The following is a 19,088-nucleotide window of genomic DNA, read 5'->3' as shown; positions in this document are numbered from 1 at the left end:
CCTCTGTGTGTGTGTGTGTGCATGTCCTGGCACAGGAAGGGGAGTGTGACTCTGGGTGGTACTGGTTGCCTGGGCGCTGACAGCTTGCCGCTCCTGTGCTTATGAAAATAAATGCTGATGAGGGTTGAACTGACAGTGCTGCATGGGTCAGAGAGAAGAGAGATGGGGCTTTGGGCTGACTGGCTGACAGGCCGCCAACGCTATGCCTGGTTTGCATTGAGATGCATGACGACACCCCTGCTCGACTCACCCCCCCACCCCCGGTCCCCCCCCACCCCCGGTCCCCTCCCACCCCCCACCCCCCCCCCCCCCCCCCACCCCCGGTCCCCCCCCACCCCTGGTCCCCCCCGTCCTACCAACTGCTGACGATAGTGTGTGTGTGTGGGTTTACAGGCACAGTTGCCTCACAGTCACTCTCTGCCATGTCCCTTATCAGTATTCCACTGCCACTACTGCTGATACTGCTTCTCTGTCTCCTCTGTCTGTCGCTCGCTGCACCTCACCTCAACTTGCCCCTCCTCGCCCTCAATCTTCTGCCTCTCTTCCCTTGGCTGTATGTTACTGTACTGTCCTCCAAAAATCCAGATGAAAGCTAGATGTCGAAATGCGTTGGTCTTTAACAAGAAAGGAAGCATATTTGACGTCCACTTTCATAGTCCTCTAAGAGTTGCTGAATATCCTTATATTGACTGTACTTTTCCTCTGACAGTCTCAGCTTTTTGCTCCTGGCTGTTTTGTCTCAAACATGCAGTAGCAGACACAAGGCAGAATGTTGTTGGTGGTTTGCCAGAAGCTTGTTTGGTCCATTTCGACAGATGTCAGTGTTAGATTTCAGATGCCAGATGCGCCTTTCCTGAAACATTATATGCCAGAATGCTACATGTTGCATTTTCAATGCAGGGTCTCGTATTGAATCCTGTGTTTTAGTGTCACATTGTATGTAATTGGTTTCCTAGTCCAAACAACCTTGATCTGGAGCTGTTATGACACACACACACACACACACACACACACACACACACACACACACACACACACACACACACACACACACACACACACACACACACACACACACGGCCTCTGACATCGTTCCTGGCAACACACAGTGGTATAAATCCAATCTTTACGGTCGTAATAGGCATTCATCTAATGTGATTACTGTTCACAACGACACGGCATGTTTTTTCTTCTCCACAGTGTGAAACACACCATGACCTGATTCCATCCTTTGTTTTATCGACTAACTTTCTCAGGCAACTGGAGTTGATTGGAAAATTGACGTCGTGAAATAAAACAACATTAATGGAACGACGCTTAATTGCATTGGGGGGGGGGGGGGCAGAGTGAGACTCCTGCTGACCTGTTGTGTTGTGATGGTATTACCCACTGGGCACAGACGTCAGTTAAATTTCATTGAAGTTATGTGAAAGCAATGTTGATTCAACCAGTGTGTGCCCAGTGGGTAGTGACCACGGAGAAGTCTCCAAACCTTCCTCTCCTCCTCATATTCCTCCTGCTGTTCCATTCCACCCACCACAGGCATCTGGAGCAGCCTCCCTCCCACACTCTGCTCCTCAGAAAAACACATGAAGGCTCTACTGTACCTGCAGCTGTTTCTGTTGAGGTATAACATAGGTATTGTAATTTGCATATATGCATATGAATTAGGCATGACACATCTGGATGGTTTTGTTATGTTTCAATGTAAAATGCTAATTATTATGATAAGATTCTGCACTCACACAAAAGTTGTGTTTAATTTGTTTGTAGAGAAAAAAAAGTGTTTGGATATGATGGTGTCGCTGTAATACAAAGCAACCACATGGCGGCGCTGTAGACCTGTATTTGACCACTTGGTTGGTGGCGCAAAGTGAAGTAAGGGTTCTTTTTGAATTCTTTGCCCCATACGTCAGCTATAGCAGCTCAAATTGCCAGTGTGTTTCGCATGGAGGGGGCACTCGCTTCAGGAAGGAAATCAGCCATCAATGGGATCGAGCAGACAACTTTGTTACAGTCCTGCCGGAGTCACTCATTACAAGGATTTCTGATAACGTGAGCTGGACTAAAACGTTAAAATGTATACCGGAGTGTTTCTACTGATGCTGCTCGTCGGGATCTACGCTGATACTATGGACCAAGGGCCAACAGGTAAAGAAAACAACGTTTTTGTTTCTTGGGAGTCAAGCATAGCGCTGCTGCGCACCTGGGAAAGGACAGTTGGCTGGACTGTCCGTGGCATTTGTGGGCACTGGGCACATTATTCTACGCTAATAAACATGTTGCGGAATAACGGGAAATTTCGAGTCCTATTAATCGAATTAGTTTTTATTCTTTTAAATGTTGTGAAAGGTGAAAATAGCTCTTCTCATAATTTGGTCGGACGGTCGCGTCTTATTTCTGAACAGAACTTCCAATAAAGTAGCATTGTTTTAGTTTTTGGAAATAGCCTATTAGAATATCCAAGAATAGCTGTTTTCAATCATTTCGAGTCTGTGACTTGTCGAAATATGCTACGTAGTGTCTTTTGAGGCTATGCGAATATTAGCAATGTTGAATAAGCTGTTGTCTGTTTTTCACAGGTTGCAGTGTCACAATATTTTGTTACCGGTGGCACGGGCAGTGTAGAAGTGTAGGAAAGTGATGGCATACCAGGCAGTAACCTCATATTTATCATTTCTCAGGTTGGAATGGTTTCCCTAACATCGGTTTCATGTTATTCTGAAATGCAGGATAGAAAAATAAAGTACAAAATAGAAAATGTTTTTGTCATAATAATTAAGGGATTCTGATCAATCAATTAAATTGGAATATAAATGCTGTTGGAATATAAATTCTGTTATCGGTTGTTTGAGATTAAGCTACATCATGAGATGAGAATGTTTCTGTTAATGGTCAATTCGAATAACAGTCATCACGCCCTAACCTGCTGATTAAAAAAAAAAAATCCCACGTTCCTTTATGTGCTGTGATTTGATTGAAGCAAACTCTATTATTTAGCTCTGTCATACACATACACACAGTTTTCATTCTAATATCAAGTTCTAAAGTTTGCACTCAATATTGTGAGTGTTCATTTCCTGTAAACACATTTGTTTTTTATTCAGGGCACATACCATGGTCCAACAATGCTTTATGCATCAGTTTCACTGTCATGATACCTAATACATTCTCAATTTGTGTTTTTAATCCTGCGGGAGACAGCTCTGGGAGGCCTACAGCAGTGTTTTTTTGTGTGAACTATCTGTATTGTTTTCATTGTGGAATACACAGTAATTTTAGTTCCCAAGAAAAAATGTATTGAAAGGAAAAATCCTCTCTGGTGCCATCCCAGCTCAGCTAAACCTGAGTATTAGCAGTGAAAGTGTTTATTAGCAAGGCAGGGGTGTGGCCATGTGTAGATTCACTTTATGTGACATAGTACTAAGACCATGTAATAGTGTGTCTCTATACTAAAATAGTGACTTTGAAACCCAGACCCTGTGGGAGTTGTATGTTATAAATACTGTCCTACAGACAAGCCAAGCAGAACCTTTACTAGTTATTGTTATAGTATACTACATGTAACTGGGTGAATGCATTCTCACTCCCTCCATAGCAGCGTTTTCCCTAGATTTTTCCCAGGTGGCTACCAAAGCAACATCCTGGAACCAAAACTGTCAATAAAAATGGCCTCAGAGAAGAAGGGTTGGAGCATAGACTTGATCACATAACCTCACCCAACAACATTGCAAACTGAACCCCACTATTCTCTGTGGGCTGTAGCTGTACAGTAGGTGAAGCTGCCTGCCGCAGTGATCTGTTTATAGTAGATGTATACCTTACTGCTGAGGCAGTCTGTGCCTGATTGTGCAAACACACACAGGTCTATTGCTCCAGGCTTTTCCAATACCTGGTTGAGCCTGAGCAAATCAAATTGTATTTGTCACATACACGTGTTTAGCAGATGTTATTGCGGGTGTAGCGAAATGCTTGTGTTTCTAGCTCCAACAGTGCAATTATATCTAACAAGTAATATCTAACAATACACACAATCTAAAGTAAAGGAATGGAATTAAGACTATAGAAATATTTGGACGGCCAATAACAAAGCGGCATAGACTAAGATACAGTAGAATAGTATAGAATACAGTATATACACATGAGATGAGTAATGGAAAATATGTAAACATGATTAAAGTGGCCAGTGATTTCAAGTCTATGTATATAGGGCAGCAGCCTCTAATGTGCTAGTGATGGCTATTTAACAGTTTGATGGCCTTGAGATTAGGGATGCACGATATATCGGTCAACATATCGGAATCGGCCAATATTAGCTAAAAATGCCAACATCGGTATCAGCTGATGTCTAGTTTAACACCCGATGTGCAAAACCGATGTCAAAGCTGACGTGCATACCTATATAACGAAGGTACATGACGTAATGACGGCACGTAAAATGTTGCGCTATGCGTGCAACACAGCATTCCTAACCTAGCCCACAATGTCTGCTGTGTGGATCGAGCAGTCAACAAGTCAAGCAGTCATTTGAAAGAGTAACACAATTTCAGCGAGACAACTCAAAGGTGAAATCCATTAAAGCCAAGATAATGGAATTCATTGCCGTTGACAATCAACCGTTCTCTGTTGTGGGTGATGTTGGCTTTCGCTGACTGGTCGAGCACCGGTTAACACTACCAAGTGCGCTATTTTTCCAATGTTGCCCTACCGGAATTACACAGTAATAGCATCACTGCTATTAGCTTCATGACATACATACTATGGAACGCCGTTTGGGTCTTTGTGTGTCAAAAAAAGATACAGTAACACTGTCAAAGCTGTACAAAACAGTCAGCAAACAAGCAAACACCGGCCACAAATGATGTGTTTACAATACCACGTTGGTAATAAAGCATCATTTGTTCGACCGCAACTTCTGGGGTAGCTAGCTTTAGCTTGGTACCTAGCTAGCACCAATACAACCAGCCTGAAAACAATGACCAGTAGAAACTGCAGTCATTTTAATTATTCTTAGCAATGATTTAGGAATCCTTGTGAGTAAGTATTAGCTAGGTTGCCACTTGTTGTTCACCTATTAAATTTGAACTTTAGTTCATGAAAATATATAACTAGCCAGCTACTTAACCCTGTTACCCAAAGCTAACGTTATAAGCAGCCAGCTATCTTCATCTGGCTAGTGAGGCTCGACCGGACCGAGTTATGTGTTGTGAAGCTAGCCACAATAAGGATTAGGCACAATAGGGGAATTTGCGGTTTGCCTTCAAAATAAAAGTATGTAATTGACAGTGATGCAAATGAATACAAATAGTAGAATTATGCCATACTTTTATTTTGAAGACTAACCGCAAAGTCCACAATTGTGGCTAATCCTTATTGTGGCTAGCTTCACATAGATTTGTCCGACCACCATTAATCAAATAAGACCTGTTTTATAAATTAGGGTTATTTTAGATTATTACACCTAGCTATATAGTTAGCTAGCTAACTATAGCTACTGAAACAGATTATGTCGTTTTGGTATGTTTTTGGAGAAGAACATTGTTTGCATCCATGAGCTAGCTAGCTTTTTTTTATCACCAGCACTGTAGGTGCGCGAGACAACTTTACCAACATCATAGCATACGTATCGATGGATCATTGTGACATATGAAATACGAGTTATAGTGTAATCAATGTGTAATAACTACGTAAAAAATGTATGAACCTGTTGAATGATTATGTGACGTGCAGTCATATTCAGGTCCTGATTGGTCAACAAGCTTATTTGACATGTCAAATAGTGTTATTTGACACGTCAAATAGTGTTAAATAGTATATATTTTTTGACATGCAAAGACCCAAACGGCGTTCCATAGAAATCCTGGTTGAAAAATAAAACGACTGAATAAATGAACGAAACAGCACAGCAAGTAAGTGAAAGAAATAGGTTTTTATTACGTTTTATTGGTAATGGGGACATATGTAAATGCCAACAAAATAGCTTTTTGGTCAGTGTGGTGTGTGTGTGTGTGTGTGTGTGTGTGTGTGTGTGTGTGTGTGTGTGTGTGTGTGTGTGTGTGTAACCTTTATTTAACTAGGCAAGTCAGCTAAGAACAAATTATTATTTACAATGATGGCCTACCCCGGCAAACCCGGATGATGCTGGGCCAATTGTGCGCCGCCCTATGGGACTCCCAATCACGGCCGGATGCGATACAGCATGGATTCGAACTAGGGACTCTAGTGACGCCTATTGCACTGAGATGCAGTGCCCTAGACTGCTGCGTCCATGTGTGTGTGTTAACTATTTAACTGTACTAGAATGCTTAAAAGGCCTCAAAAAATTGGTATCGTTTTTTTTTTGGCAAGGAAAATATCAGATATCGGTATCGGCCAAAAATGTCATATCGGTGCATCACTACTTGAGATAGAATCTGTTTTTCAGTCTCTCAGTCCCAGCTTTGATGCACCTGTACTGACCTTGCCTTCTGGAGGATAGCGGGGTGAACAGGCAGTGGCTCAGGTGGTTGTTGTCCTTGATGATCGTTTTGGTCTTCCTGTGACATCGGGTGCTGTAGGTGTCCTGGAGGGCAGGTAGTTTGCCCCCGGTGATGCATTGGGCAGACTGCACTACCCTCTGGAGAGCCCTGTAGTTGCGGGCGTTGCAGTTGCCATACCAGGCGATGATACAGCCCGATAGGATGCTCTCAATTGTGCATCTGTATAAGTTTGTGAGGGTTTTAGGTGCCAAGCCAAATTTCTTCAACCTCCGGACTTCAAAGAGGTGCTGTTGTACCTTCTTCACCACACTGTCTGTGTGGGTGGACAATTTCAGTTTTTCAGTGATGCATACGCAGAGGAGCTTGAAGCTTTCCACCTTCTCCACTGCAGTCCCGTCGATGTGGATAAGGAAGGTCCTCCCTCTGCTGTTTCCTGAAGTCCACGATCAGCTCCTTTGTTTTGTTGACGTTGAGTGAGAGGTTATTTTCCTGCCACCACACTCCCAGGGCCCTCACCTCCTCCCTGTACGCTGTCTTGTCATTGTTGGTAATCAGGCCTACTAGTGTTGTGTCGTCTGCATTCTTGATAATTCAGTTGGAGGCGTGCATGGCCACGCAGCCATGGGTGAACAGGGAGTATAGGAGCAGGGCTTGCTTTCCCTATAGTTGCTTGGTGCACCCTCTGAGTGTTACCTGATTGAATAGATTTGCTGGGGTAAAAGCACTCCTTGTCAGATCACTGCATAGCAGCACCTGTTAGTGTGTGTGTGTAGGCCCCATCTGTCCTACTCTCTCAGTACTGACATGCAGCCACAGTGTGAAACACCCCATGATTGGTGGTGTAGAGGTTGAACTTGGGATGGCAGACCACATGGGAACACACTATCATGGGAGAACATGGTCGCCAGGCTGGGGGTTATACTAAGGTCAAGAGAGGGGATGGAACGGTCTTCTTGTTCTGATTGGTGAGGGTTATATCAAGGACGAGGGGCTATGGAAGTGCTGGCCGTGCTGTGTGCAGTGGTTTGGATCTGTCAGATTTTTAATCATACAGAAAACGGTTCAACACACACAAAGCTCTCTTTGGGGAACAAAGGTTGGAAAGGAGAAAATTGGATCACAAACACAGAGAGAAGAGTGATGGAAGTTTCTCTGGTTGGTTCCTTCTTCTTTGTTTGTTTGATGTTTTTAGGCCACTGATATGTGAAATAGGACTTCTCTCTTACTAAAAGTAGTTTGAGAATTTTCTTTCGCTGATCTGTGCTCTTCCTTCCATCTCTACGAAGGCTTTAATCTGTCTAGCTCTAACACCCCTTCGCTTGACGAGAGAGAGAAGTAACTTTTTATTGTCTTTTTTATTTGACAGCTTTAATGGACAGACATCTTTAGACATGGAGTGCCTTCTTCCCTCACCTAGGGGGACTACATTTAAAATACCCAAATGCGGGACAAAGGCATGATTTAGTGGGACAGTGTAGCCTACATGAATCTTTTTTTGGGGCACCCTTCCGCTGTGCTGAACAAGCTAATTGAAGCGGGCCTATAGGCTACTCCTTTGGCTCATGCTAAATCTGGTCATGCAGAAACGAGAGACCAAATGTGTGTCTGTTTTAGGAAAATCTGGGAATACATGGCCAAGGAAACATTTCTGGTTGGTCTCAGGGAATGTGAAAACTTTAGGAAGTGAGACTTTGGAAACAGGGTTGAGTGATGTAGCAGCAAATATGTTGAATTAGCAACTAATGAGCATGGAGAGCCTCACAAGTTTGACAAAATCACCTTCTATCTTTTCAGCTTAACCTCTTGGGGCTAGGTGGGACGCTAGCGTGCCACCCGTGGTGCACTCCATCAACAGCAGGTGCATTTCAAGAGCGGCAAATTTGAATCCAAATAAATGTCAAAATTCAAATTTTTCAAAAATACAACTATGTTACACCATTTGAAAGATAAACATCTCCTTAATCTAACCACGTTTTACGATTTCAAAAAGGTTTTACGGCGAAAGCATAAATTTAGAGTATGTTAGGACAGTACATTTACAAGAGTTGTGTGTAATGTTTTGTCAAGTCAAAGACAGGGTCACCAAAACCATAAAACCAGCTAAAATGATACACTAACCTTTTACAATCTCCATCAGATGACACTCCTAGGACATTATGTTAGACAATGCATGCATTTTTAGTTCTATCAAGTTCATATTTATATACAAAAACAGCGTTTTACTATGGCATTGATGTTGAGGAAATCGTTTCCCTCCAATAACCGGCAGTCAAGTCAGCGTCACAAATTAAATAATTAAAATTAGAAAACATTGGTAAAATATTATATTGTCATTTAAAGAATTATAGATTTACATCTTTTGAACGCAATCAACTTGCCAGATTTAAAAATAACCTTACTGGGAAATCACACTTTGCAATAATCTGAGCACTGTGCCCAGAAAAATACGCGTTGCGATACAGACTAGACGTCATGTTGGGGAGATCTAAAATCGAAAATACTATGTAAATAATCCATTACCTTTGATTCTCTTCATCAGATGTCACTTCCAGGTATCACAGGTCCATAACGAATGTAGTTTTGTTCAAAAAAGCTCATCATTTATGTCCAAAAATCTCCGTCTCGTTAGCACATGATGTAAGCCAGCCGGACTTCTCGTCATGAACGAGGGGAAAAAATATATTTCCGTTCGTTCAAACATGTCAAACGTTGTATAGCATAAATCATTAGGGCCTTTTTTAACCAGAACATGAATAATATTCAAGGTGGACGAATGCATAGCCTTTTATAACGTATTGGAACGAGGGTACCCAACATGAAGTAGCGCGCCAGGTGTCTAATGGGACATCACCGTTCCATGGCTCTTGTTCGGTCAGATCTCCCTCCAGAAGACTCAAAACACTTTGTAAAGGCTGGTGACATCTAGTGGAAGCAATAGGAAGTGCCAAAATATTCCTAAACCCCTGTGTTTTTCAATGGGATAGGTTTAAACTCAATACAACACATCAGGTATCCACTTCCTGTCAGAAAATGTCTCAGGGTTTTGCCTGCCAAATGAGTTCTGTTATACTCACAGACACCATTCAAACAGTTTTGGAAACTTTAGAGTGTTTTCTATCCATATATAATAAGTATATGCATATTCTAGTTACTGGGTAGGATTAGTAACCAGATTAAATCGGGTACATTTTTTTTATCCAGACGTGCAAATGCTGCCCCCTAGACCCAACAGGTTAATAACCTTATATACACTACTCAAAAAAAGAAAGGGAACACTTAAACAACACAATGTAACCCCAAGTCAATCACACTTCTGTGAAATCAAACTGTCCACTTAGAAAGCAACACTGATTGACAATAAATTTCACATGCTGTTGTGCAAATGGAATAGACAACAGGTGGAAATTATAGGCAATTAGCAAAACACCCCCAATAAAGGAGTGGTTCTGCAGGTGGGGACCACAGACCACTTCTCAGTTCCTATGCTTCCTGGCTGATGTTTTGGTCACTTTTGAATGCTGGCGGTGCTTTCACTCTAGTGGTAGCATGAGACGGAGTCTACAACCCACACAAGTGGCTCAGGTAGTGCAGCTCATCCAGGATGGCACATCAATGCGAGCTGTGGCAAGAAGGTTTGCTGTGTCTGTCAGCGTAGTGTCCAGAGCATGTAGGCGCTACCAGGAGACAGGCCAGTACATCAGGAGACATGGAGGAGGCCGTAGAAGGGCAACAACCCAGCAGCAGGACCGCTACCTCCGCCTTTGTGCAAGGAGGAGCAGGAGGAGCACTGCCAGAGCCCTGCAAAATGACTTCCAGCAGGCCACAAATGTGCATGTGTCTGCTCAAACGGTCAGAAACAGACTCCATGTGGGTGGTATGAGGGCCCGACGTCCACAGGTGGGGGTTGTGCTTACAACCCAACACCGTGCAGGACGTTTGGCATTTGCCAGAGAACACCAAGATTGGCAAATTCACCACAGGCGCCCTGTGCTCTTCACAGATGAAAGCAGGTTCACACTGTGCACGTGACAGACGTGACAGAGTCTGGAGACGCCGTGGAGAACGTTCTGCTGCCTGCAACATCCTCCAGCATGACCGGTTTGGCGGTGGGTCAGTCATGGTGTGGGGTGGCATTTCTTTGGGGGGCCGCACAGCCCTCCATGTGCTCGCCAGAGGTAGCCTGACTGCCATTAGGTACCGAGATGAGATCCTCAGACCCCTTGTGAGACCATATGCTGGTGCGGTTGGCCCTGGGTTCCTCCTAATGCAAGACAATGCTAGACCTCATGTGGCTGGAGTGTGTCAGCAGTTCCTGCAAGAGGAAGGCATTGATGCTATGGACTGGCCCGCCCGTTCCACAGACCTGAATCCAATTGAGCACATCTGGGACATCATGTCTCGCGCCATCCACCAACGCCACGTTGCACCACAGACTGTCCAGGAGTTGGCGGATGCTTTAGTCCAGGTCTGGGAGGAGATCCCTCAGGAGACCATCCGCCACCTCATCAGGAGCATGCCCAGGCGTTGTAGGGAGGTCATACAGGCACGTGGAGGCCACACACACTACTGAGCCTCATTTTCACTTGTTTTAAGGACATTACATCAAAGTTGGATCAGCCTGTAGTGTGGTTTTCCACTTTAATTTTGAGTGTGACTCCAAATCCAGACCTCCATGGGTTGATAAATTGGATTTCCATTGATTATTTTTGTGTGATTTTGTTGTCAGCACATTCAACTATGTAAAGAAAAAAGTATTTAATAAGATTATTTCTTTCATTCAGATCTAGGATGTGTTGTTTAAGTGTTCCCTTTATTTTTTTTGAGCAGTGTATATATATATATATATATATATATATATATATATATATATATATATATATATATATATATATATATATATATAATTTGTCAAAAGAGCAACGTGACTGCAAACCGAGATCTGTATATAATGACGAGATGCTCATGTCTCCACCCTAACAATGGAAGTCATTGTCCCAAAGGCGGGAGGGCAAGCGAAAAGCTTAGGTCTAAAATAAGCCCATAGAAACACATTGAGCTTATTTTGGACAGATTTCGGGCAGTAAAACTTCTTGCTTTGCCTCTTCCTCTCCGCTGCAAAAGAGACAAGTTTAAATGCCTGACTGAAATACGGAACAAATCTACATTTTAAGTAAATTAGTGGGTTAGAATTTTTTAAATAAAATGCGGGACATGATTGTTTGGTAGCAGGGCAAAGTACCAAAATGTGGGACTGTCCCGCACAATCCGGGACGTGGTCACCCTACCCTCACCTCAAACCGATGGGTCAACACACCCTGGAAGAAACAGTCCCACCATGAATCAGCCAGGCGGGTAGATAGAATGACTCACCAAAGCATTCCCTATTACTTACTTACTTACACACCACACACACACACACACACACACACACACACACACACACACACACACACACACACACACACACACACACACACACACACACACACACACACACACACACACACACACAGTTTCATTGCCACAATTCTTGGCACCTCAACTAGTTAGGTAGTTATTAGGTTCGTCATTCAGCTTGCAGTCCAATGTATTTATTGGCAAAGCCGCAACTGTGGCTTTTTGCAGCCAGCTTGAGTGTTCAACATGAATTTTAAGTTGTTTGGAATTTGCATTTAATCACCGGAGTTGAGGACCTTTGGTGGCCTCTGCAGGTCCATCAGTTCAGCTGGAAATAGGGCTTGGCAAAGCTCTACTGCCTTTTGTATAGGACTTCTGTGAGTCACTCATATATATATATTTTTTTCTCTTTTTATCTAAAAGTGATTTCCTCTTATCGTTCCCAGTCGGGGCTGGGTCGCGGCAGTGGGGATGTTTGGCAGAGAAATCTATTTTCTCATAGGGAGCTGAGCTGATTGGTAGGATGCAGGAAGTGTGAGGAGGACAAGAGGAAGAGAAGGAGAAAGAGATGGAGTAATGCTGTGTTGTTCCTGACACACGTTAATGTCCCAGCCTCCCAGTTAAATACCATGGTTCTCTATAGTCCCTTAAAGCAGCTCAGTCTGTTAGTAGATGGCACTTTCACTGAGTGCGTGTATGTGTGTGTGTGAGTTTTCACATGATGTTCTGTTATTTCTGTCTGTCCAGAAGAGAACTTGAATCAGATCTTTAATGTAAAAGTCAGCAATAAAACACTGACTGGCGGGGACGCTCACTGTGAGTGTGTGTGTGAGTCTTTCTGTGTGTGTGTTTGAAAAAGAGAAACAGAGTGTATGTGAGTGTCAGAGAGAGATCGATAGAGAGAGGGTGTGTGTGTGTGTGTGGTGCACAGTGAGGTGCAGACCTGACAGCTTTGTGTGCTCACTTTCAGAAGTATCCTTTAGAGTATGAGCTTTTAGCAGACAGGAAGACAGCCAGGCAGCAGTTCAGCTAGTCAGTGAATGGGAGGCCTTTCGTTCTAGGAGGTGGTCGTCAGTTAGACCTGTCGTCATGGCGTCACGGTGCCTTGTCTCTGACGCTGATCGCCCACGACCGCTCCCCGCTACCGTGTCACAGCAGCAGCGCGTCCACCTGCCATCGCCATAACACCTGTCACCGCCACACTCCCTGAATGGAGCCGACAGCGTTCCACGATCACTCGACGCCCCCGACCTGCAGGGGCCCATGGGAACAGGATGTGGGGGGTCCTCTCCTCTCAGCTCTCCTCATCTGTCACTTTGCTTCTCCAGGTGGTAGCTAGCTAACCAATAATGTGTTGCTGAGTCCCTGAACGCCACTGTGTTAGACAGATGGCTGTGTGCCAACAGGCCCAACTCTACACAACACTACTGCTCAGATTCCTTAATGCGTTTAGACATTCTGGTTAAGACGCGCTTACCTAATACAAGAAATACTTAGAATCTGTAATACACTTTTTTTGAACCTTTTATTTAACTAGGCAAATCAGTTAAAAATAAATTCTTATTTACAAAGACGGCCTACCCCGGACGACGCTGTGCCAATTGTGCGGATATGATACAGCCTAGAATCGAACCAGGGACTGTAGTGATGCCTTTTGCACTGAGATGCAGTGCCTTAGACCACTGCGTCACTTAGTGATTCAGATTGCCATGGTCTTCAGTTATTAGTTTCTGTGACGCCTGTCAAACAACTGATTGAAAGAGCAGATTTCAAGTTTTTAGAGTGGATGTTGCTCTTTAGATTGATATTTGAATGTTTTGTGGACGAGGACGAGGGCAGTGTAGATTAAAAGGACTCAGCAGGATTGTGGTTGAAGCAGATAATAAATTCAGTGTGTCTGTGACAAATCAACTGTTCTAAAAGCGGTTGGTTATCCCTCTCTGAAAAGTTGGCGTCTGTGACAGATATGCAGAGAGAACGCTGAGCTGTGTGCTGTGTCCCAACTTGGATTGGCGGGGCTCCAGCTGCTGCCGTGGCAACAGAGGAACTCGGAACTCGGAGAGAGCTGCCTCAAAGTGTCCAGACTTGTGAACTATAGGACGATGCTAGAGAAGACTCTGTTGTCACTCTGTGCTTTTCAACAGTACTTAGTGTCAGGAAAGCACACGTGCAAGTGACTGTGAGCCTCTCTCTCCCTCTCCCTGCCACTCTCTCCCTCTTTTTTTCTCTCTCTCGCTCTCTTTCTCTCTCCTCTCCCTTTTCTCTCTCGCTCTCTCTTTTTCTCTATTTCTTGCTCTTTTTTCTTTCTCATTTGAGTTTTTCAAACTGTCCAATTAGCTCATATCTAATGTGAGTGATGCTTCAAAAGCAACTAATTAAGCACCTGGTTCTAGTGAGAATAACCGTATTAGTGTAAATATATGACTATGTGGTGGGCTGTGTCCCAAATAGCACCCTATTCCCTATATAGTGCACTACTTTTGACCAGGGCATATTAGAAATAGGGGGCCATTTTGAACACACACGTTTTTATGTCTCTAATTACAAGCCTGCCAAGTGTCACATTTATCCAACAAACCAAATTCATAAGAACTAAGTAATTGAAATTCCTCATCGGTCCAAATCATTCATATTCTTTATGGGTTTTGTTAAGGATCATTTGCTGAGATTGATGGAGCTGGAATCATTGCCAATATTAGAAGGAGAACTATTGAGCTACACTGCAGAAGGGTGAGAGAGTTGTATTGTCTGTTTATTTGGAGTGGCTGTGGTGGTGTAGTCGCATTGGGATGCTATCTGAGAGGAGATACACTGAGTGTACAAAACATTAGGAACATCGGCCATTTCCATGACAGACTGACCAGGTGAATCCAGGTGAAAGCTATGATCCCTTATTGATGTCACTTGTTAAATCCACTTCAATCAGTGTAGATGAAGGGGAGGAGACAGGTTAAAGAAGGATTTAAGCCTTGAGACAATTGAGACATGGATTGTGTATGTGTGCCATTCAGAGGGTGAATGGGTAAAACAAAAGATTTAAGTGTCTTTGAGTGGGGTATAGTAGTAGGTGCCAGGCACACCAGTTTGAGTGTGTCAAGAACTGCAACGCTGCGGGGTTTTTCATGGTCAACAGTTTCCTGTGTGTATCACGAATGGTCCATCACCTGAAGGACAACCAGCCAACTGTGGGAAGCATTGGAGTCAACATGGGCCAGCATCCCTGTGGAACACTTTCGAAACTTGTAGAGTCCATGCCCCGATAAATTGAGGCTGTTTTGAGGACAAAAGGGGTTGAACCTCAATATTAGGAAGGTGTTCCTACTATTTTGAACACTGTGTATACACCACAGACAACAACTCTGCAGTGATGTCTGTCCATTAAGTGTCAGTAGCTCTGATGTGATATGATCTCTGTCCATTTAGCATCTCACTTCGCTTCGCTATAGCCACAGACATGCATGAATAGGTCTTTATGAACATTCCTCGCCTCACCTCCACCTGAACTTACAGTTGAAGTCGGAAGTTTACATAGACTTAGGTTGTAGTCATTAAAGCTCGTTTTTCAACCACTCCACAAATTTCTTGTTAACAAACTATAGTTTTGGAAAGTCGTTTAGGACATCTACTTTGTGCATGACACAAGCAATTTTTCCAACAATTGTTTACAGACACATTAAATTATAAGTGAAATAATCTATCACAATTCCAGTGGGTCAGAAGTTTACATACATTAAGTTGACTATGCCTTTAAACAGCTTGGAAAATTCCCCAAAATGATGTCATGGCTTTAGAAGCTTCTGATAGGCTAATTGACATAATTTGAGTCAATTGGAGGTGTAACTGTGGATGTATTTCAAGACCTACCTTCAAACTCAGTGCCTCTTTGCTTGACATCATGGGAAAATCAAAAGAAATCAGCCAAGACTTCAGAAAAAAGACCTCCACAAGTCTGGTTCATCCTTGGGAGCAATTTCCGAACGCCTGAAGGTACCACGTTTATCTGTACAAACAATAGTACGCAAGTATAAACACCATGGGACGTTCTGTCTCCTAGAGATGAACATACTTTGGTGCGAAAATTGCAAATCAATCCCAGAACAACAGCAAAGGACCTTGTGAAGATGCTGGAGGAAACCGGTACAAAAGCATCTTTGTCCACAGTAAAACAAGACCTATATCGACATAACCTGAAAGGCCGCTCAGCAAGGAAGAAGCTACTGCTCCAAAACCACCATAATAAAGCCAGACTACGGTTTGCAACTGCACATGGGGACAGACTGTACTTTTTGGAGAAATATCCTCTGGTCTGATGAAACAAAAATGGAATTGTTTGGCCATAATGACCATCGTTATGTTTGGAGGATAAAGGGGGAGGCTTGCAAGCCGAAGAACACCATCCCAACCGTCAAACACGGGGGTGGCAGCATCATGTTGTGGGGTGCTTTGCTGCAGGAGGGACTGGTGCACTTCACAAAATAGATGGTGTCATGAGGGAGGAAAATTATGTGGATATGTTGAAGCAACATCTCAAGACATCAGTCAGGAAGTTAAAGCTTTGTCGCAAATGGGTCTTCCAAATGGTCAATGACCCCAAGCATACTTCAAAAGTTGTGTCAAAATGGCTTAAGGACAACAAAGTCAAGGTATTGGAGTGGCCATCACAAAGCCCTGACCTCAATCCTATAGAACATTTGTGGGCAGAACTGAAAAAGCGTGTGCGAGCAAGGAGGCCTACAAACCTGACTCAGTTACACCAGCTCTGTCAGGAGGAATGGGCCAAAATTCACGCCAAACTTATTGTGGGAAGCATGTGGAAGGCTACCCGAAACGTTTGACACAAGTTAAACAATTTAAAGGCAATGCTACCAAATACTAATTGAGTGTATGTAAACTTCGGACCCACTGGGAATGTGATGAAAGAAATGAAAGCTGAAATAAATCATTCTCTCTACTATTATTCTGACATTTCACATTCTTAAAATAAAATGGTGATCCTAACTGACCTAAGACAGGGAATTTTTACTAGGATTAAATGTCAGGAATTGTGAAAAACTGAGTTTAGATGTATTTGGCTAAACTTCCGACTTCAACTGTATTTTTACTTTCTGTAGCTTAGCCAAGTATCTCTAACGACTGTTCTCTAGCCATTAAACTCCAAGTTTGCCCTGACCTGACCTGCCTACCAGTCTGATGGAGGGCGGTTGAAGTTGATGCTGTCGTTGACAGCGACAGAAAAGAACGGAGGAGAAAAATAAACTGTTGGGTCGGTCAATTTTCTGCTGTGTGCAGTTGTAACCATGGCAACTGGATCAGCAACTAGTCCCCAGGTCAAAGTTTACACGCATGATGCGTTCTGGCAGCACTGTCAAAGCGTCAGCAAATGTCTTTTAAGATGGAGATGACAATTGGACCAAACTCGAACAAAAACATCCCTCGCGAGTCACTACTTTCCGAGTCTTTCTAATAGCTTTGGGGTAAAGAGGGCCACAAGAAGCAATTTCTTATAGTTTTTCTCTCCAGTTCTTGCTCCTCTGTCTCCCTATCTTACTCCTCTCCCTCCCTCCTCTATCTCCATTTATTTACCTTCTTTTTCTATCCCTTCCTTTCCCTCTCCCACCATATTAAAAACAGAATCCCTGTTGTAATAAATGTAGGCTGTTAAGTGCAAATGAACTTGTGTTGGGAGCTGAACCACTGACTTTATACTAGACTCTTAATGATAACAGCCTCAGTTATAGCATGACCTTAAAAAGCCCCCCTCGATGATAAGGAACGAGCCCTGGGGGAGGGTTTGGTCCCCTAGCTGCTGTAGGAGATATTAAAGTTGACAAAATACTCGTTTCGAGTTATCAAGCCTCTGGGCTTTGGAGAGTACCTGTGCAGCTCTTCAGAGAGATATTAAAAGTTTGGAGTGGAAAACTTGAGATACCTGCCATTGCCAATCAGTGGGCCCTTTATATTACACACACACACACACACACACACACACACACACACACACACACACACACACACACACACACACACACACACACACACACACACACACACACACACACACACACACACACACACACACACGAGAGAGCTCACAAGGGCACTGTGGATTGTGTGAAGGAGACTCCCTGTGATCAGTATGGATGCCTCTGCAGCTAGGTGTGTCTGTGTGTGCTCAGCAGCTTGAAACAGCAACAGCTGTGTGGCTGTTTATTGCCACAGGATGTTTCGCTGGAGGGATACTCTCTCCCTCGCCACCCCACCCTCTCTCTCTATCTCTCCCTCAACATTTAAACCACTTTTTTTATTGGGCCACACCTTGACACACATTTCCTGCCCTCCTTCCATGGTGCCTGGTGTTCAGTGCAGAGGTAGAGGGGATACAGCTTGGCAGTAAGCTACAGGATATAGGGGCTGTAATGTTGGCAGATGTGGTGGTGCAGGGCAGGCAGCACCTGGAACACCAGCTGGTCCTGACCCTCCTCTGTTCTCCTCCCAACATGGTCCTAATGTAGCATCGCCATTAGTAGCTGGTGCAGTTCTCTACCCAACACTGCAGGGCATCAAGCACATTCACCTCTGGAACACCACTAGCACAATCGAATAGAACTTTATTTGCTCTCAATTAGAGAATTTGTCTTGCACATTTCAAAGCATATGTACATGGTATTGGTGGTTATGTAAGTAATAGTTATAGGGGATTGATGCAGTCCTGGACACTGCATGGTCAAGGAGCCTGGATATCATCTCCTACATGTCAATGAATCCAAACCCAGGATGACTGGTAGTTTGTCATCAAAGCCCAGGATGACTGAGGTTGCATACCAAATGGCACCCTAATCTTTATATCCCTCAAATTCAACTCTGGACCTAGAAGCCAGTTCCAATGCATTTTTGAATTGTTCCCCTCTAATCAGGGACTGATTTTAGACCTGGGACACCAAGTGTGTGCAATTAATTATCAGGTAGAATAGAACCAGCAGGCTCTGGACCTCGTAGCGTAAGAGTTGAATACCGCTGCCCTATATAGTGCACTACTTCTCAAAAGTAGTGCACTATATAGGGAATAGGGTGCGATTTGGGACTGGCACTGAATAAATGAATACCTGTTGACAGAATGTTGTTTTTATGAGAGTGGACTGGAGTGGACTGGAGTGAAGTGGGCAAGCATCATGCTGTGGATGTATATGTTAATGGTTGCAGCAGTCCAGAATC

At 43.6% G+C, this 19,088-nt stretch overlaps 1 protein-coding gene across 8 annotated transcripts in view; it reads left to right on the top strand.

The window, feature by feature from the left end:
• The first annotated feature begins 1,920 nt into the window (after window positions 1-1,920).
• LOC106570261 (receptor-type tyrosine-protein phosphatase U) overlaps window positions 1,921-19,088 on the top strand; it is a 326,028-nt gene continuing 308,860 nt past the window's right edge. For all 8 annotated transcript variants that reach the window (XM_014142386.3, XM_014142381.3, XM_014142384.3 and 5 more), the window contains exon 1: window positions 1,921-2,151. In XM_014142386.3, coding sequence (XP_013997861.1) covers window positions 2,079-2,151 — 73 coding nt within the window. In that variant the 5' untranslated portion in view covers window positions 1,921-2,078. The remainder of the gene's footprint in view (window positions 2,152-19,088) is intronic.

Source organism: Salmo salar, chromosome 14 (genome assembly GCF_965601325.2).
Source record: "Salmo salar chromosome 14, fSalSal1, whole genome shotgun sequence".
NCBI lineage: Eukaryota > Metazoa > Chordata > Actinopteri > Salmoniformes > Salmonidae > Salmo > Salmo salar.
The sequence above is the reverse complement of the archived record's forward strand: the minus strand, read 5'-3'. Positions and strand labels throughout refer to the sequence as shown.